Source organism: Polyodon spathula, chromosome 22, assembly GCF_017654505.1.
Source record: "Polyodon spathula isolate WHYD16114869_AA chromosome 22, ASM1765450v1, whole genome shotgun sequence".
NCBI classification, from domain to species: Eukaryota; Metazoa; Chordata; class Actinopteri; order Acipenseriformes; family Polyodontidae; genus Polyodon; species Polyodon spathula.
In genome coordinates this window covers 17431735-17454170 of record NC_054555.1, presented here as the reverse complement: position 1 = coordinate 17454170, position 22436 = coordinate 17431735, and the positions used below count along the sequence as shown (strand labels likewise).

The window sequence follows — 22436 nt, the reverse complement described above, 5'->3', positions numbered from 1 at the left end:
AAGATAATAGCGCAAGTCAGGCTGTGGATTGTGTAAAAATGATTTATTATCATAACTAGTTTCAAGACAGCTTTCCTTTATGAAAAATGAACAGTTTAACTATTTTTGCAGTGAGTGCCAAAAGGGTGTTTGATGAGAAATTCAACCTGATGAAATAATTCAGACTGGCGTGACCTCTCTTTGGTTGTAGGGAATTAACCCAGTAATAATGAGAGGTTAATGTAATAGCTGTCCGAAAGCCTCAGGCTGCCATTTTCAGCATGATTGCTCCTGTTATCATTCACATTGCTGATTGCTATGGCTCTGCTGTGATGTTCTTTCCTTAACCTCTTTGACAAGAGTTTTTCAAGTTTGAAACATGATGCACTTGTACAAAGACAGATACAGTATTGAGCCAAAATACCACATTACCATTTAAACAAACATAAGAAAAATGTATTTTTTAATTCAATTGAATCAAGCTGAAATGACTGGATACAAGAACTGTAAGGTTGTAGTTTCAAGGATCGGAGGATCAGAACCTTTTTCACAATTGTGTATTAAAATGTATGCTTTCTTTTATCTTTAAACTGTTTATTTAGTAATTTATTACACATTGTCTTACCTTGAACCTGATCAAGGCTATGTGTTAAAGACGTGATGACCAAGCATTTTAAAAGATTTCTACCTCTGTTTACCATTTTCACAAGCCCTGTCAGGAAGCATCCCTGCACCTACTACTGCTAATATCTTAGCAATGGTTTCAGCTGACAGTTTTCTACTTCTTGTGCAAAATCTAACAGTACCCTTCACTTTGTGACCTGACCTGACTTCTTGGTTTAATGATCTTAAAGCTCCTAATGCTTCTAAATAGTGGCTTCATTCTGAGTACACAGCTGTATTTTATGATTCTCTCAGTTAAATGATCTCTTTCATAACAGTTGCTTTAGAAACTTGCTGCTGCCAGTGTAACACCCCCTCAGACAGAGGGCTTGCAGCAATGGCTGAAATAAACTAGGCTTTGAAACAGAGGGTTTATTTTTAATATGACTACACCAGTTCAGTGTGATAAAGCACAGAACACAATATTAAATAATAATTATCAGGTTCAGATAAAAAATATAGGGAATAATGTCACCAAGAAAAACACACAAACAATATACTTATGAAATCAATGGGAATGTATTTATTTGACAGCATGTTTAAAAGGAGTAGCAACAAATTGTTTAAGATCCATATAGAGGACCACAGCTATTCCATTCACCAACAAGTTGTCAGTACAGATTTTCCATTAACATGATTCAGATGAGTCAAAATAGTTATTGTAACAAATGCTGTACTTCACATGTATGACAGTGCTTAGTACATCTAGTAAAGATGCAATGTTCTTTAACTTAACAAGAACGCAAGAAGATAATGGATGATATTATTATTATTATTATTAACACAAACACTGACCAGTGTACAATCTTTGTCTGTGCACAGGAGGGAACATCAGAGTGAGAGAAAAATCAGTATCACAACATCTTACTTTAGTTCCAAGAGTGTAATCCAGTCGTCACTCCAGCTGACCATACAGTCACTATGTAATATATATATATATATATATATATATATATATATATATATATATATATATATATATATATATAAATCATAATAAACATAAGAAAGTTTACAAACGAGAGGAGGCCATTTGGCCCATCTTGCTCGTTTGGTTGTTAGTAGCTTATTGATCCCAGAATATTATCAAGTAGCTTCTTCAAGGATCCAAGGGTGTCAGCTTCAGTAACATTACTGGCGAGTTGATTCCAGACCATCATGATTCTCTGTTAAAAAAGTGCCTCCATTTGTGATCCCTGGTCCTTGTTTCTTTTTTCAGGTAGAAAAAGCCCCTTGGGTCGACATTGTCAATACCTTTTAGAATTTTGAATGCTTGAATTAGGTCTCCGTAGTCTTCTTTGTTCAAGTCTGAGTAGATTCAGTTCTTTTAGCGTATCTGCATATGACATGCCTTTTAAACCTGGAATAATTCTGGTCGATCTTCTTTGCACTCTTTCTAGAGCAGCAATATCCTTTTTGTAGCGAGGTGACCAGAACTGAACACAATATTCAAGATGAGGTCTTACTAAGGAGGATGTCTTCTGGCCCAGGGGATTTGTTTATTTTAAGAACATAAGAACATAAGAACATAAGAAAGTTTACAAACGAGAGGAGGCCATTCGGCCCATCTTGCTCGTTTGGTTGTTAGTAGCTTATTGATCCCAAAATCTCATCAAGCAGCTTCTTGAAGGATCCCAGGGTGTCAGCTTCAACAACATTACTGGGGAGTTGATTCCAGACCCTCACAATTCTCTGTGTAAAAAAGTGTCTCCTATTTTCTGTTCTGAATGCCCCTTTTTCTAAACTCCATTTGTGACCCCTGGTCCTTGTTTCTTTTTTCAGGCTGAAAAAGTCCCTTGGGTCGACACTGTCAATACCTTTTAGAATTTTGAATGCTTGAATTAGGTCGCCACGTAGTCTTCTTTGTTCAAGACTGAACAGATTCAATTCTTTTAGCCTGTCTGCATATGACATGCCTTTTAAGCCCGGAATAATTCTGGTCGCTCTTCTTTGCACTCTTTCTAGAGCAGCAATATCTTTTTTATAGCGAGGTGACCAGAACTGCACACAATATTCAAGATGAGGTCTTACTAGTGCATTGTACAGTTTTAACATTACTTCCCTTGATTTAAATTCAACACTTTTCACAATGTATCCGAGTATCTTGTTAGCCTTTTTTATAGCTTCCCCACATTGCCTAGATGAAGACATTTCTGAGTCAACAAAAACTCCTAGGTCTTTTTCATAGATTCCTTCTCCAATTTCAATATCTCCCATATGATATTTATAATGTACATTTTTATTTCCTGCGTGCAGTACCTTACACTTTTCTCTATTAAATGTCATTTGCCATGTGTCTGCCCAGTTCTGAATCTTGTCTAGATCATTTTGAATGACCTTTGCTGCTGCAACAGTGTTTGCCACTCCTCCTACTTTTGTGTCGTCTGCAAATTTAACAAGTTTGCTTACTATACCAGAATCTAAATCATTAATGTAGATTAGGAATAGCAGAGGACCTAATACTGATCCCTGTGGTACACCGCTGGTTACCACACTCCATTCTGAGGTTTTTCCTCTAATCAGTACTTTCTGTTTTCTACATGTTAACCACTCCCTAATCCATGTACATGTGTTTCCTTGAATCCCAACTGGTTTCAGTTTGAGAATTAATCTTTTGTGCGGGACTTTGTCAAAAGCTTTCTGGAAATCTAAATAAACCATATCATATGCTTTGCAATTATCCATTATCGATGTTGCATCCTCAAAAAAATCAAGCAAGTTAGTTAGGCACGATCTCCAAGAGCTCCTAGTCCCTTTAACACTTCTGCCTTGGTTATGCTAAAGTTATTTAAGGTTGACATGTGGGGCATGTTGTCCGTATACTCCTTTGTAAAAACTTATGGAAAGTAATCATTTAATATATTTGCTATTATATCATAAGGAAAGTCCATTCACAGACCTGTTTCACTTCCCTCTGTTACTCTCTGTTCCAAACACCAAAACTGTGTTTCCACTCCTGCACAAACAAAACCACAGACCCCCAGGATGGCCATCCCATAGTAAGAGATATTTATATTCATGTTGTGCATATTTACGTTGTATATCTAGGATTTATGTCACAACTGTGTACTCGCTAATTACAACTAAAGAAAATACCCATTATAGCTCATAATGTAATTGTTAACCATAATAAACACAATACCTCAATAAGAACTAACGATTCTGGCTTAATTATCCCTAGATTCATGATGAAAAGAGATTAACAATTAATATTATGTATGTTTAAGTATTTCAAATCAATCATAAATGTGTATTTTTTATAAGACAAAAAGACTAAAACCTAATAATCCAAATTATTACATTTATTCATATTCTCAAAGGAAGAAGAATAAAGGTTAGGCTTCATAGCTAAAAACATATCTGTAAAAAAGAAACAAAATAAAACATTCAAGGAAAAGTAATGTATTGTTAAATGTTCATAATAAATCCTTGATGTGCTCTCTGGTCATAGAGTTCTGCATTAGTGAAGCAGTCTTAATAGTTCATCATGCATTGTTTGCTTGAGTCACGCATTACATATATATGTGCCAGCTTCCAAGTGGCTAAGTACGCATGTACAATGTTCAGCATCTAGTTGAAAAGACACACATTACATATTGTGATGATATCAAAAGCATGGCTTCAGTTCAGTTATCTGTAAACGCACAATATAAGTTTGATACTTATTCTGTTGTACTGAATAAATAAATGTGTACTGTAAACAAGTCCTTGTCGGTCCTTCCATTGGTTCACAGTATTTGATAGACAGTTGCATGTCACACAAAAAGGGTGTGTTAGAAATCAAAAGATTTTACATTTATCATTTAAACCTCCTATTCAATATAACTTCTTAGTTACATTCATTAGAGAAGCATATAAATGCCAGTTTCATTCTCTATACAAAATTATGATTACAATCATATAAAACACATCATAATACAATCAAAGGATTATATTCAAAAATAGTTACTAGTTTATAATATTCATTTAAAACACAATAAACCCCTCAGGTTTATAGGGAAACTAACTTAAAATAACTATTAAACTTGTATCTACAAGTTATGTAATTAAAAATTATTCTTAAAGCAATCTAACTAACTTTTAACACAATAATGGTATAACTGCACTGTAGCTTGGCTTGGCATGTTTGCTGACACCTTAGGAGATTAAACAATCATAGCATTTTGGAAAGCGAGCTTCAAAGAGTTAACACAGTGTGTGGCCTGTGCCTTGGTCTAATCTACAAGCTTTGAAGTAGATCTTGTTAAGAATGTTCTGGAATCGGTGTTAACAACCCAGTCACCACAGTATGTAACTCAGACAACAGTCTGAATTAAATATCTGGGAAATGCTTATATTAAAATGAATTTAATCATTTCCTTGACATTCAGGTGCACAAAACTATCAATAATTTAATTATTCGGTAACCAATAGAGCATATCAAGGGGACTGAGTGAAGAAGCTACTAGAAAGTAATACAAATCAGTTACAACATGGTAGATAACAAAATAAAACATGCACTAATCAATTCATCGTGTACAATTCTACAAATAAAACATACAAGTGACAAACAAACATGTGAGAGATAGTGAGGGTACTATTGATCCTGCTACAGCAGTGATTTGATATTCTCAGGGATAAGTGAACCCTTCTGTCCTGTTATTATTTCAATACAGTTACAATACAGGTGGTGTCGAGAAGATATTAACCATTTCACTGCCACATTTGTGTAAGAAAACAAGGCCTAATATTTTCTATTGAGGCCTGAGAGTAAAAATTACCAGACACGACAAACAATTTCAAACCACAGTAATCGTGTTTCTGTAAATGCACTAATTCTAGAATTTGGAGTACTTCTAGAGTACTTTTAGAGATGAATCAAACCTGATACAGAGTAACAGATAAAGTAAAATACTCAGCTGTTAGCTCTGGACAGTAGGTGTGTGTCAGCCCCTTTCTTGCATTTTCCAACTGTCCTGAGTTTAAGATTGTAAAGCACACGTTACCCAAAACCTTGCTTGCACATTTTTCAGACATGCAAATGAGAGAGAGAGAGAGAGAGAGAGAGAGAGAGAGAGAGAGAGAGAGAGAGAGAGAGAGAGAGAGAGAGAGAGAGAGAGAAGAACCGTGATGCCCACACCCAAAAAGACGAAAATAAGACTCCTACTGCATACATGTATTGGACTAATTCTGTTATCAGCAAAAAATAGTTAGTGAATTAAATGATTATTAAAAGCATGTTACAAGTACTAAAATTGTTAAAGTACCAGCTGTTACAATTGTTTCAACCATTTTTTCACATATCCATTTTACTTCATTTTTAGAAACCATTTGATCTGATATGACATTCCCCTTTGATTAAGCCTCTGGGCATGTCTTGTTTTTGTTCAATGTAAAGGTGAGTAATGTAGCAAGCTAATTGAAAGTGTGGAACTTTTCCCAGTGCAGAGCTTGTTTTCTGACCTGTTTGATTCTTTTGTTTCAGACGGAGTCCACACACTGACATGTGCTCTCATGCTGCTCAACACAGATCTTCACGGACATGTAAGTAAAGTAGTCTTGTTTGTATCCAGTATTGCACTCTAAACTGCTGTATGCTGTGGATTTCTTTTTCCTTTGCATTTGAAGGTAGCAGGCAGACCAGCATTAATGCCTGGGGCAGTACTAACCCATCCACGATTCCACACTAATAATCCTTTAATGACTCGATATCTGATTTTCAAAGCTTGGTAACTATGGTAAATTTGAGATAACTCACATGAAATTCACAATTTTGCATATTTACGCAAACAACATAACATAGCTTTGCTGGGGTCTCCGAGTGGCTCACCTGGTAAAAGCACATATGTGTGGAGTACTGGGTGAGTCATACAGTCAAGGAAGTGCACTTTTGCATCTTGTCTGTTCAGATGGAGCATCGCATTGGCTCTAGCACTCCCGCGGGTTCATGAGACCAGGAGCTCATGCAACGGACCCTACTGGCCAGGCACCTGGGGAACTCAAGGGGACACCTGCATGGCTAGCCTTTGTCCTCCAGAGGACAGCTCGCTGACATCAGCTCTTGAGTTCCTGGGTATGGGATTGGAGGATGCCCCCTGAACCTTCAGTTCTGCTGAGCTGTGTGGGGAATTGCTGCAATCATTATTATTATTATTATTATTATTATTATTATTATTATTATTATTATTATTATTATAGTAAAATAATTAGGTACTGAAAAAAAAAAAACAAACATAGAAATTGTCTCCACTTAGTGAGCTTTAAAAAGCAGGCCCACACTGTGAGCACTTGCTACTAACACTTTCTGTCCTTTTCTTTATCTCTACCTGCTCCTGGATCCTTACTCCTTTTAACCACTTTCAGGTGGTAAGTGCAGCTATGTCTCCTGTGTATCTCTTCTATCTGGTGTGTGTTAATACTTGTCCTTTTGTCGCTACAAAAGCAATGCATTCCACCTCACCCTTTTACCCTGTTTATTTCGATCGTTGATCTGCGTCAGATGATGTCAAGAAAAAGCAGACATCATATTTTCTGTGTAATATTATTTGGTAACACTTGACATTGTGTCTCTAACTACTGTGTAGTTACATAGTAATGACATTATAATAATGTATAAGTACACATGTATTATCTAAGTACAGTGGCACTGGAACAATTTTTAAAGTGGGGGTGCTGAAAGCCATTGAACAAAACTGTAACTCTGTATATGATGTAAGCCATGCACCCCTAGCTCCCCTAGTTCCAGAGCCCTTGTCTACGTAACTACTGTGTAAATACACATACAATTAGAGACAGTTCATGTAAAGTATTACCTATTTTTTTTTTTTTATTCACCACCAGACCATTTCAGATGCCGACTTCATATTGTCAGTGTTTTGGAAATTCTTCTGGTAAAACATTGACCTGTGACCTGTGGCTGTCATATTAGGGAAGCTACTTGGTTTCCAGGAGAGAATGACCTCCTGCTTTAGGATAGTTGTGTCATGCCCGGCATATGGTGATTCTCTCGGTCAAGTTCAGTCATATAAGAAAGATACCTCCTTTCATGGCAGTAAAAATGAAAAAAGGAAACATCCACTAGGGCATGTTGGTCTCTTCACTTTTGTTTGTACAAATATAAAACTCAACGATAGTGGTTCAGTATTAGATCACTGTAAATATAAACGATCATATGTTGATCATCTCAACGACAGTGGTATTAGATCAATTGAGTAGACATTCAGTTGACATTCAGCTGTATTTGATGATTCTGTCTGACCGTGTCAATGATGCATACTGTACCATTCACTGTCAGAGTGTCTTTACAGTATCAATGACACCACTCGCTTTCAGACAGTGTCTTTACAGTACAGTATCAATGACACATACCACTCGCTTTCAGACAGTGTCTTTACAGTATCAATGATACATGCCACTCGCTTTCAGACAGTGTCTTTAAAGTGTCAATGATACATGCCACTCGCTTTCAGGCAGTGTCTATACAGTAACAATGATACATGCCACTCGCTTTCAGACAGTGTCCATACAGTATCAGTGATACATGCCACTCTCTATCAGACATTGTCCATACAGTATCAATGGTACATGCCACTCTCTCAGACAGTGTCTATACAGTTGGTGCCTATTTGTCTTCTATGATTCTCTCAATAAAGTTCCGTTACAGGAGGTGTCCAGTAGCAAATAACCACTTGACTGCCAGGATGTTTTATTAAACCGGTGGACGAATCAATGCTTCGGATTTCAAAACGATTCGATCAGATATACCATTGTGTTAACAGCAAGTCCCCTGGGAAACAAACTCCCATTCATACTTTTGAATCTCTTTTTACCCCTGCTGGACATACTGGAGTGAAAGCAATTGTCTGTCCATAGGCATATCACACCTCACATTTCTGCATGTATCTGGAGAAATGTTATATTAATATTATTTGGCTTAAGTTATTGAACATATCAGATTCTAGTGATATAGGGGGTGTCTGTGTGTCATGCTTACATTGTTCATATATTTGTGATAACACATTTCATTGGTAATTCTTATTCTGCAGTATTCTGTACCTACTGTTGAGATTCATGTCATGGTCATCACCTTCTTTTTATCAGACTGGTGGCTCTGATTTTGAATTCACAGCAGTGGCGGGGGGTATATGTTACAAACATACAGTACTGTGCAAAAGTTTTAGGCAGGTGTGGGAAAATGCTGTAAAGTAAGAATGCTTTCAAAAATAGACATGTTAATTGTTTATATTTATCAATTAACAAAATGCAAAGTGAGTGAACAGAAGAAAAATCTAAATCAAATCCATATTTGGTGTGACCACCCTTTGCCTTCAGAACAGCATCAATTCTTCCAGGTACACTTGCACAAAGTCAGGGATTTTGTAGGCATATAGTCAGGTGTATGATTAAACAATTATACCAAACAGGTGCTAATGATCATCAATTCAACATGTAGGTTGAAACACAATCATTAAGTGAAACAGAAACAGGAGGAATAAAACTGGGTGAGGAACAGCCAAACTCAGCTAACAAGGTGAGGTTGCTGAAGACAGTTTACTGTCAAAAGTCATACACCATGGCAAGACTGAGCACAGCAACAAGACACAAGGTAGTTATACTGCATCAGCAAGGTCTCTCCCAGGCAGAAATTTCAAGGCAGACAGGGATCTCCAGATGTACTGTCCAAGCTCTTTTGAAGAAGCACGGTAGACGCAGTGATCGGCCAAGGAAACTTACTGCAGCAGATGAAAGACACATCATGCTTACTTCGCAATCGGAAGATGTCCAGCGATGCCATCAGCTCAGAATTGGCAGAAAACAGTGGGACCCTGGTACACCCATCTACTGTCCGGAGAAGTCTGGTCAGAAGTGGCCTTCATGGAAGACTTGCGGCCAAAAAGCCATACCTCCGACATGGAAACAAGGCCAAGCGACTCAACTATGCACGAAAACACAGGAATGGGGTGCAGAAAAATGGCAGCAGGTGCTCTGGACTGATGAGTCAAAATTTGAAATATTTGGCTGTAGCAGAAGGCAGTTTGTTCGCCGAAGAGCTGGAGAGCGGTACACAAATGAGTGTCTGCAGGCAACAGTGAAGCATGGTGGAGCTTCCTTGCAAGTTTGGGATTGCATTTCTGCAAATGGAGTTGGGGATTTGGTCAGAATTAATGGTCTCCTCAATGTTGAGAAGTACAAGCTGAGTATGAAGATACTTCATCATGCAATACCATCAGGGAGGCATCTGATTGGCCACAAATTTATTCTGCAGCATGACAACAACCCCAAACATAGAGCGAAAGTCATTAAGAACTATCTTCAGCGTAAAGAAGAACAAGGAGTCCTGGAAGTGATGGTATGGCCTCCACAGAGCCTTGATCTCAACATCATCGAGTCTGTCTGGGATTACATGAAGAGAGAGAAGCAACTGAGGCTGCTTAAATCCACAGAAACTGTGGTTAGTTCTCCAAGATGTTTGGGCCAACCTACCTGCCGAGTTTCTTCAAAAACTGTGTGCAAGTGTACCTAGAAGAATTGATGCTGTTTTGAAGGCAAAGGGTGGTCACACCAAATATTGATTTGATGTAGACTTTTCTTCAGTTCACTCACTTTGCATTTTGTTACTTGATAAATATAAACTATTAGCATGTCTATTTTTGAAAGCATTCTTACTTTACAGCATTTTTTCACACCTGCCTAAAACTTTTGCACAGTACTGTATGTGTTTAAATATGTAGTGCTAATGAAAAGGGAGGGGCAATGTAATAATCAGCAACCGATTCAGATGAGCTGGCCATGTGCCTACAGTGCCCTACCTGGGTAGTGATCTGCAGTGCCTACACTGTTCTGCATTCTAGTGCTATACAGTCAGTAACAAACACCAGGGGCTTATCCTGATGAATGTTCTGCATTGCATTGTATAATTACCCATTTCATCTTGCTGATACATTAACTGAGAAGGGTCACAAATATGCTTTTAATCTACTGGACAAACCTGTTCCTGGACACTAAAAACAGTTACATATTATAGTCATTTACAATTAATGGTGTGCATGTAGCTAATAATATTAATAATGCAATGGTTTAGGTATTGTTTCAATAAATCGGTATTAGAACACTTCAGAAAGAATGTATTACTCTCATTTTACTGCTAGTAATCTTTAGTAGAAGTACCAAAATTGATATGGAATAGATCTTTGTAATAAAGCTCATATTTTATCTAAAGTAGTCTTGACCTCAAGTATGCACCTACTGTATGATATCACATCGTAGAGGACTGAGGTTAATTCAGTTGATCTAAATAGTTGAGGATCTAAATACCGTAAGCATTTAAATATGAAATGACAACCAAACCTGGCATTTTACACTACAGAGACACACAGACACACACACAAACACACATTCTGTTAAAGATGTTTACATATGAAATAACGTGATGCGGTTTGAGAGGAGGACGTAAGTCTGTGGAGCTCCCGTCAAGAATTAAACAAAATGTACGTTAAAATGTCTGGAAGACAACAAAGACCCCCTACTGAAAAAATTCAACAACAAAGCAGTGGAATTAAAGGACCTAAATCCGGCTCTTGCAGCAGAGACAGACAACTCGGAGAAACAAAATGAGACCATTTTAAAAGAACTGAGAGAAATTAAAGATATGCTGAAAAGCATGGTAGAAGCCCAGGGAGCCTTCGGTGAAACAGTTGGACTGCTTGAAAAAAAAAAAGTAGTAACAGAAGAACAAAGAATATCTTAATTAGAAGAGCGACTGGACATAGTTGCAACTGAAATGATAGAGATGAAAAATGGAGACTGAAAAAATTCAAGATTCAGAAAATCATTCGAGGCGCCAAAATATAAGAACTAATGGACTACCAGAGAATGTGGAAGGAAGCAAAGGAGCTGAGTTTATTAGACGTGTGCTTATACAGTTATTTGGAGCAGAGAGATTAGAAAAAAAAAACAGACCACTGGAAGTGGAGCATGCTCACAGAACCTTGGCATCGAAACCAAACAGCAACGAAAGAACGAGAGCCGTGATAGTTCACCTGCTTAGATAGAAAAAGAGACAGAACATTCTGGATCTGACCAGGGCGTTTCCGAACTTAAAATACCTTGACCACAACATTAACATCTACCCAGACTTTTCAACAGAACTTCAACAGAAAAGGAGACTCCACACCGTTCCATTGGTTTCTGAAAAGTCAGGGATTACATCATAGATTGGTATACCCAGCAACACTAAAACACTCCAAAACAGTGGAAGAAGCTACACACTTCATGAAGCAAAAGCTGAAAAATCGAGAATGGAACATTAAACAACACACACCATGACCAGACCCTGTACTGCACGAGAATGGAACATTAAACAATATCATGGCCAGACCCTGCACCATAAGGTGGCAGGGGCAGGTGCAGATTCCTCTCTGCCTAAAAACATGTTTTTTAGAGAAGAGGAATCTAACCCTCCCCCTGCCACCCTACTACATGGGATATATGGATATATTATATATAATTAATATATATATATATTATATAATATAGATATATATAATATATAGTATGTTGTTGAACATATTGTATCGTTGTGTTGAACATATTGTATAAAGACATGAAAACCTCACGGGCCATTCTATTAAAAACTATTGATACACTGATAAGTCAATAATATCCGACTAATGGCAAGCACAAGGTTTTTGTGGTACTGGATCAGTCAATCTCAATACATTTTGATCCTACCAGTTGCTTGCTGCATTTTAAAATGTAACATACTTGTGGGCAATTACCAAACAATACTAAACCAGGAAGCACATTCAGAGGGTCATCATAATCACACAGTACCCGATACAAAACATCTGTATTAAAGCTGCACTTTTGTAAGCAGTACATGGCGATTCAAGCAATCCAAATTCTAAAAGGTATTGAGAATGTCAACACGGGGATTTTTTCAACCTGAAAAAAGAAACAAGGACAAGAGGTCACAAATGGAGATTAGATAAAGTGGCATTCAGAACAGAAAATAGGAGGCAAGTTTTTATACAGAGAATTGTGGGAATCTGGAACCAGCTCCCCAGTAATGTTGTTGAAGCTGACACCCTGGAAACCTTTAAGAAGCTGCTTGATGAGATTGTGGGATCAATAAACTACTAACAACCAAACGAGCAAGATGGGCCTCCTCTTGTAACCTTTCTTATGTTCTTAAATACAAGGAAAAATACCCCTTTGTTCACATCCATTTTTCTACAAGGACACTATGGGAGACATGTAAAGCATATTACAGTTTTAAAAGTTCCATTTTAGAAGAGGAACTCATATAGCCTTGTATATATAGTAATATTACCTTATATACATTGTGCTGCTTTCATATTCATTCATGTTACATTGTCTCTCCAATCTCCGCTCTTGCAGATAATCTCTTGAACTAACTAATGAACTGCCTTGTTCACTCAGTATGTAGTCACAAAATGAACATAACATTCTTTGAGAATCATTTCAACTAGAAGTCTTTCTCAGCATCTTCAATGTTTATTCAGCTCATGCAGAAAGACATATCTGGTCGACACTGTCAAAGAATTGTATGCATTTCTTTTAGTATTTCCTACAGTGCATCATCCACTTAGGTTGTTCATGAATGGCCACAGAAGTGCAGGTATTTTCAAGTTGAATTCTTTTGAAGTTCATATCCTAATTACCTGGTAATACTGTCTGTTTCAACTTGAAAGTCTTGAGAGAAGCACAGTCAGTATTAGGGCTATGACCTGTACCGTGCCAGCAGTAACACATCAGAAATGAATCAAATTGGATAGAGAAGAAGATGGTAGAGACAGACAGCTGTGAGTTTGTTGCTGTGTCTAAAACGAAGACAGACCATTCTTAAAGGTAACTTTATTAAAGTTTAAAAAGAGCAGAATAACAATATTAGTGGTTATTGTAATTTAGTTGCAGCTGAATGTCATAAAGGGAAAAACATTTTCTGAAATGAATGAGCGAATCTATGATTGTGAAAGCTGTGGGACTTTGGCAATGGCTGGTCAGGCTTGGGTCCGACACAATCAGAGCTTCCCCTCACAGCTCTGCAAGCTAGTGAGCGCACATCTGTCCTGACCTGAAGACACAATGGCTTCCATCTTTGGGATACCATAATTACCCACAGTGGTACTGGGGAAATCCACAGGACTTACAGGCACCTGTTTGTGAATGACAATGCTAGGAATGATTTGCATTTGAAAGGTTGTTATCTTCACACAATCCTCTTCCACATCCTGTTGCTATGGTACCTTCTGTGTGTCATTTCTACACCCGAGCATCTCTGAAACTGGTCAAGTGATGTCAAGTGGTTTAAGTAAACATACTTAAGACATTTTTTATTCAAATCTTTGTACTGCAATTTTTAAAAACATACAGTAAAACTGTTTTTTTTTTTTTTTTTTTTTTTCATTCCAGAATATTGGGAAGAAAATGTCCTGCCAGCAGTTTATAACCAACCTGGATAGTCTGAATGAGGGAAACAATTTTCCAAAGGATTTGTTAAAGGTAATTTTAAAAATACTTATTTTATGTACCGAAATGTTGGGAAATTCAACACACTGTTTGTCATTCCTGTAATGAGTTTGCTGTATCACATGCTTCTATGGATAACGAATACTGTTTTTGCTGTCCCTCTTCATCATCCTCAAAAATATGTAAATAAGTGAGCATTACATGTTGAAGACCACAGTGCTTTTCTTTATTGTCACAACCTTAACAAGTGCACAGTGCTGCCCAAGGAATAGGAGCAACCATACCTGGCATATACTGTATACCACATACCCGTCACAGCTCTAAAAGCATGCAAACCTCAATCCCAACCTGAACATCCCCTGCTGTTTAGTCCTCCACCTGGGTGCCAAACTGTGATACATGGGCAGGATTTTCAAAAGGTCGTAAAACTCCAGTGTTAATTAACATATCAGTATGTAGCATTGATTTGGGGAGTTTTAAGTTATGCCTATTTCATTATTAAATAAATGCGCTAATACGATTTCAGAAATTAAAATTATATATCTCACCTTGAAACGGTATTTAAGTTCTTTGGTGTTAAAAAAACAGAATAAACAAACTACAATATAGCTTTGCTGGGAGTGGCAGCAGTTGCAGCAGCAGTAGCCTGTAGCCGGTACTGCAGACCCCTGCCGCAATACCGACGATACAGAGAGAGGGTGTACAGACCAGGGTTAATTTCTTAGATTTATAAGATGATTATCTAAAAACTCAATTACATCTGTATAGAGAATTTTGTCTACCTCTGTCAGACTCTGCGGGAGGACTTTAAATTGTTGGCTTGGCAACACTGTCCTTTGATGTCTCTGGGTCATTTCAAAGGGTCACGGGTGACTTGATAAAGAGCGTTAACGATTATATCAGTATCCCACTTAATCAGGAGCAGCTAAAAAATATTAAAAGGGAGTTTTATGGCATTGATGTATTTCCCAGAGTAATGGGAGCCATCGATTGCACACGTTTCACTCAAATCCATGTAGCACCATGCATGTACAGTACATATGTGAACAGGAAGGGGTTCCATTTATTAAATGTGCAGGTGATTTGTGATGTATCCTATAACATCTGGAACTTATGTGCAAATTTCCCTGGCTCCGGTCATGACTTACATTTTGACACAATCCTGTGTTTAATCATATCAGAGACCCAATACACTAGAAGGCATGTTAGTAGATATGTATTGTAACACTACCTAGATAATTCAATATTTGTAATTATGAAAATATGTTTGTCTTTTTTATGCTTGTGGTTATAAATTAGATTTTGTCACTTGTTTTAACCATTTGTAAACATATAGAATGTTTGTTGTATTGCTAAAATTATATACTGTTATTTGCACCCAGTGCAATGTTACTATCAAGAAATGATCAATGCATCTGTGGTCTATCTGAATTCTGGATATGTATTATATGACAAGTGGCCGGTACTGTAAATTTTATTTGAATTATACAAATAAAAACCTAAGAGTAAATAATGAAATCTTGTTATAGAAAACGGCAATAAAGTTTCCTTTCAGATGACTGCAGATTTGCAATGTGTCCTTGCTAGGGAGTTCTGTTGTAAGTGTAAAAGCTTAACAAATATGTAATGAAAACTAGAGTTGCAAGCAACTTTACGGCTTCCAAGCAGTTATTGTGAAATTTAAGCACATTGGTTGTTACAGATCAAACGTTATCATCACAAATCATTTTGGACACAGCTGACTGTCAATTTTGCCAAAAATATTGGAAGCATTGGTTAGCAACAAATTAAAATGTTATTTGGATGCAAACAATATTCTAACTAGCTTTTACAGTGAAATGCATTTAAGCAATCAGCTTTGTTCAATTGCTGGCATTAGTTTCCTGAGGCCTGCACAACTCAGAAGTTAGAAGAATTTATATGCAGCTGTGTTTATGTTACAGACAGTGCAAACATTTGGACACACACGCAGCTTTTAGAGAAACGCCTTCTCCAAGCCTTGCAGCATTGCACACATTTTCAATGTGCTACATTTACATTTGTCTGGATTATCAACAGTCAGTTTAATGTAATAGATTAACATTAACTTTATTGTAAAATTATACATCACTTATCACAGATTTAGTACATTATGTTTGTTTAAATAATTGATTTATTTATTTAATATAGCATTGACAAGGCTGTTCATGGCTTCATTGTAGAATGATAAAATTTTGGTTGCCTCCGCTAACAAGGTGGAAGCAGTCATTTTAGTGGTTATTTGCATAAGATTAGCAGTTCACTCATGATCTTTACATCGACCCTTTGGTTCACAGTAATGTTATGGAAGCATGGCAAATAATAATATTAAAAAATCAATGTTACACTCTTAAAAAAACAAAGTGGGCACACTATATATATATATATATATATATATATTATATATATATATATATATATATATATATATATATATATGCTGACATTGAACTTTATGAACACAATTAAAACTGAACAGACAGCACGATTAGCAACAACATGTTGGCTACCAGATGTCAAATTATATTATTTTCGCTAATACATTTTAAGAGGTAGTACTAAATACAGTAAGTTAGTGTCTACTGGCATCTACACAACGAACACCCACTGAAATATGCATTAAAAAAAAAAGATACTTTAGTGGTTTAACATGAAGGCTAGTTAAAAATAAAAAGTTGACAAACCAGGACCGTTTTTAAGGTACATACATTGCGTGTAAATTATTAAGGATATTTTTTCTTACTTGCTGTTTACTGCGCCTCTGGGATACTGAACTGAAGCCTGAACAGGTTCTAACCACACATGGAATTAACAGTAAACCATGTGGAATATTGAGCTAAAAATTTTGAAAGATAAATAAATAAATAAAATTGTGCTTAATAATACTGGGGAGGGGGAAATCAGATTGTCTTCAAGATTAGCCTCTAATCTAATATGATAATAGCTGCTGTTTTTCCAGCTTGCAAGTTAAATTACTAGAAATATCAAGAGCACAATACTGTATATACTGCATGATTATTGACTAGTGGTATTGTGTTAAACTGTATTATACCTGCAGTTTTGATAGAGCTAGGTTGACTGAGAAATATGTCCGGGTTTGGTCTGTGGAAAAAGTGGCAACCCTACTTACAGTGCATGTTTGTCAGTATGTGTACCGTTCTGTACATGCCTTCATGTCCACAAGGTTATTTTAAGTAAACAACGATTACAGCAGAAAAGCTGCTAGGCTTTATTCCCATTTTTAAATGAACTGAACAGCATGTGACTTGTACAGCGCATGTATTATACATTTTATTGTTTTGATGGTCTTCTGGTTTAAATGGTGCATTTTTTTTCGACTGGCTTCAGTTCAGCTAAGAATAGCGTTTCACACACACGCACAAACTCTCACTTTACAGTACATTTCTGTACAACCCGAGATCACAGTATTTTTTTCTAAGCAATTTTATTAAATTTTTTTAAAGAAACTGTACTGGTGTGACTTGTAAAGCTCATGCATTATACAGGTTATAGTTTCGATGGTTTAAAAAGCAGACTGCAGTTTTTTTTTTTTTTCTTATGGATGCTGTACAGCTGTAAGAGGGCTTCAATAAATGTTTTCTTAGTTTATAGTATGTGTCTTTGTGTACTGTACTGTGTGTATGTGTAAAATAATATCAGCCTTTCCAGTGTAATTACCGTGTTTTAAGTTGCATGAGTTAGTGAAACAATTCTTTCTAGACACCAGCAAAAAATGGCTGCTTCAAGAAATATTTTTTTCCTAGACTGTTGTTTCCCATAGTAACAGTTTTCCCCAGTGGTAGGAATGTGTCATTTCAGGGTGAAAATTGGGCAAAACTGGCAGGTCAACCATATTGATTGGCTCATGGCGGCCATGTTTGTTCATGTAGGAACTTTTCCTAAATAACTTTTTTAGAGGACACTACAAAGATAACATATACCCAAGATTCACATCAATCGGCCAAAGGGTTCATGAGGAATTGTTGTTTGAGCATATTACGCAAAATCCAGCACGGCCACCACAACATGTGACCAATCAATTTTTCCTTTAGTAGAATCAATTATGGACATGAGCAGACTGTGTATAAAAAATGTCACAGCTGTACTGTCTATCACTCATGAGAAGAGGACTTTTGAATATTGTCCAAAATTCTCATTAATTCCAAGATGGCTGCCACAGCAGATTGACCATGGCACAACGTCCCATAGTCCTCTACATGCCAAATTTTGTGAGGTTTGGTGCAGCTGTTTAAAAGTTATAGGCAGTTGTATGGTCAGTTTTCATCCAGCGTGGCCGCCATGATTTTCACAGTAACAACTTCCCTTGAACAAGCTTAACAGAAGACCATACCGAGATGTTTTATTCTAATTTTTATTTCAATCTGATAAGCGGTTTCAGAGAAGATGTTTAAATTTTGATGATTTTGTATTTTTATGGTACTTTTATGACATTAATCAACATGGTTGCCATATCACAGTACCAATCAGCTTCATATTAACAAAAGTTAATCATGGACTATCCCTCAACTCTGCCAGAACTCTGTAGTAAGTAGTTTTCCATACATAGGTGTTTTAACAAATTCTGCAAAATCCAATATGTGACTTACGCAAATTTGCATTTCATGAGTTTTTGAAAATTATAGATGTATTCTATTTATTTCTCTTTCACTGTATTATTTGTGCCTAATAAATATCTGCATTATTACAAATTTAAAATGACAGCTCTCGTTAGAGTTTGCCACGTCTTTATAAACTGGGAATTAAACTTAACACCTGTTATTAAATAGTAGATAATATGTCGTCTTAGAAACTGTTATTACATTTTAAACACAAATATAATTGCACATAAAAATAAATCACACTAAAAATGATAAATTATTTCTGTTTATGCCATAACCCATATACAAAATAATGCACGTATTGTATTTATTTCTTTTTCGCTAATACTTGCAAATATATTACAAGTACATGTACAAAGAAAACCTATAATATAGTCAGCGATTAAATGTAAACTTAGTAATATGTAGCCTAAAGTTAACCTATTATTATTAAATAATAATATGAAAAACATGTTATTAATATTACAACAACATGTTTCAGATGTTTTATCACATATACTGTAGCTTTTAATAAAGATCCTGACATTAAGAGCAAAACAATTTACTAGACACATCGGAAACATCGCAATAACAGTCTGTTCTGAGTAAAAGTACACAGACAGAAAGTCGATGTCTAAACCTTGCCTTTAAGCTCTAAGATTCGCGCATGCGTAGAAAGGCTCAAAAAGGCAAACGCTAACTTATTTCCTGGTTAACTTATTTCCTGTGACACCCTTATTTTAATTCTGCACCGCAATTCTCGTAATTCCTTTATACAACGGTTAACGCATTTTTCAACTGCAAACACGCTTCTACTAAATCAAGCGATGGTACTTGCAGCCTTAGCAAATCGTCTGAGGAAGATATTTTTGTGAACTGATACAGTATTTTGATAATGGTTTTGAAGGAAACGGTCAAAGACACAGAATACACGTTTCAATTGCTGAGTTCTGTTACCCAGAGCTTGCTGTGCCGGCTGCTCTTGGCTGCTGTCTTTCTGACGTCACACACAGCTTTAGAGAGAAATGCCTTCTCCAAACCTTGCAACATAGCACACATTTTCAGCGTGCTATAGTTTCATCTGTCTAGATTACCAACAGTCAGTTTAGTGTAATTCATTAAAATTAACTGTATTGTAAAATGATACATCACTTGTCACAAATTTAGTACATTATGTTTGCTTAAATAATTGATTGATTTATTTAATATGGTATTGACAAAGCTGTTCACGGCTTCATTGTATAATGATAAAACATCATTCGCCTCTGCTACAAGGTGGCAACCGTAGTTTTAGCGGTTATTTGCATTACAATTAGCAGGTCACTCGTGATCTTTGCTTCGTCCCTTTGGTTCACAGCCGCAGCCAGCCTCCCGCAGGAACATTTCAAAGCTGCACTGGGCTATGCAGAATCTGCACATATTTCTGTGGGTGGAGCTGAGTGACGTCTAGAGCGATCTCCGTGATTGCAGAAATCTGCGCTATAAGAACACAACAAATGTCTCAATTAAAATTAGCACAGACCCGTGACTGCAGCAGGATAGCCTACTTATTTTCAACGTAGTTTATCAACGTAGTTTTGTTTAAACAAGTTATAACAGTATTCCAATTTTCTTAGGTAAGCAAATATTTTTTTTTTTTCTTTACAAACTCCACATGTGTAATAATCATTGGAAGCTTACTTGTGCAATGTCGTAACTAACGTGTAGCATTAAATCCAGTAACACGTTTTAGTTTTTTTTTTTATATTCATATTTTATTTTTCCGGTTAAAAAAATAAACATCTCATCTCTGCTCTTAAATAATAACCTGGGGTACATGTTTGTGTTAAGCAATAAGACCAATTAACCTTTTTTTTTTTTTTACCATCCGCTAAACAAAGTATTTATTTATTGATTTAATTTTATACGTTAGAGTGTTTTAACAAACTATCATGCAAAATTTATACCGTCCCATCCCTATAAGGCAATATCATTTTTATCAGGAATTGCTAGTTTTCGTGGTCATAAACGGCCCTCTTGTGGTGAACTTTAGAATGGAGTCTTTTTTCTGAATGTGAAAAAGTAAATCTCTGTTTTTGTACACATCCTATGAACGCTGTCAATGTGCTATATGAAACAAACAAACAATCTAATAATGTTTGCAATCAGTGGTAATAGCAGCTACTCTATGGTTTTAATGACAGTATAACTAACTTATTTTGTATCTAACCTGCCCACTCCCACAGTCGTCAATGGCGAGTGCAAATAAATATTTCATCACTGAGACCAATTTTGGTCACGCACAGTTTGTAAATTTGAGCCCTATGTTTAGCACTGATCGATGCATTCTACTGTGCCCCCAGCATTTGAATAATGCTTTACATTTCATCGTTTGATCCGCGAAATGGTGATTTAGGTAGACCCCTAATTATAATTATCACTGTTGTTATGAAATAAAAAAATAATATAGACGCCATATCAATAGTATTCTTGTCAGTACAGTACACACATTCACTTCAGTTCCATATGTAGATATCACAGTGTTAAATCAGACCCGATTTCTCTGTAAACACAGCCCTATCAATACAACTAAATTAAAATAAACAGTAGAACTCTCATAAATATTAACATCCTCCCGAAATCATATTTATGGTAGCCTTACAGAATAAAACTCATTTTGTGCATACTAAGCGTTATAAAACATTTGTCTCAAGACTTAGAATTTTCCCACTGACTTGTATCAACACATTTTCGCAGTAGGTTTATACTAGAAACACCTTTAAAGCATACAAATAACCAAACAAACATCCTATTAAACATATCTGTCAGCCTACCTGTAAAGACATGGTGTTTGGGCTTCAACTTACAATACAAACTCTTATATATAAGTATTGTTCTATGCACTTCTGTTTTTTTTTTTCTTTTTTTTTTTAAATACTATTACTGTAAAGGAAACCAAGCATAACACTGTCAATCGACCAGAGTAGAATGAACTAGTGCTTGCTTTTCATAAAGCCCCCCCCCCAAAAAAAGATGTTACTTTAAAGTAGGCTAGTTGTCTTTGTATACTGTGTGTTACTGTAAAATAATATCACCGTTTCCACTGTAATTACTGTGTTAGCCAACAGTTCCCTTTCAATTTGAAAATAACCATCAAGTATGGGATATCGCCCCCAGGCGGTAGGATTTAGCTGAGCTTATGTCAAGGCTGGTGCATGCACTGATGTCTAAGCCCGCCCCCTTCTCGGCTTAGAATACCCAGTGTATCCAGCATCACATTCTCCTTTGCTTTCAGTCAGGTAGGTATAAGCACGTTAATATTTATCTCTCTGACAATCACTTACATTCTTGTATTAACACTGTTGTACTTGTTTTGCCCCTTCCCTGAGTTGATTCAGTATTAGCTTGCTGCGCTATTAAAACCTTTTTGTTTTAAACATTTCATACTTGCTTCGGTGTAGCTTTCTATCCATGTTGGCCTTCGGCAACCATCTTTTTATATACTTATATTATTATTAATATTGTATCTATTGATTGTTATTGTGTTTTTTGATCAGTTCTCTCCTTAGGTAGTAGAATAGATCTTAGCAGAGGTACGCTGCGCGTACTGCCTACTGGGCCATGCAATTCCAGCCTCAATCTTGAGTTCAGCAGCCCATGGTTGGAGCTTGCTTTCAGCCTGCACAGTAATTTCACCCACAGCTTATACTAATTCGCCACGTGGTCACT

General features: G+C 36.4%; 1 protein-coding gene across 1 annotated transcript in view; it reads left to right on the top strand.

The window, feature by feature from the left end:
- Positions 1 to 22436, top strand: part of LOC121296849 (PH and SEC7 domain-containing protein 2-like) — a 249354-nt gene that overhangs the window by 161024 nt on the left and 65894 nt on the right. Inside the window, exons 7-8 of the mRNA XM_041222713.1 lie at positions 6107 to 6165; positions 14056 to 14145. Coding sequence (XP_041078647.1) covers positions 6107 to 6165; positions 14056 to 14145 — 149 coding nt within the window. The remainder of the gene's footprint in view (positions 1 to 6106; positions 6166 to 14055; positions 14146 to 22436) is intronic.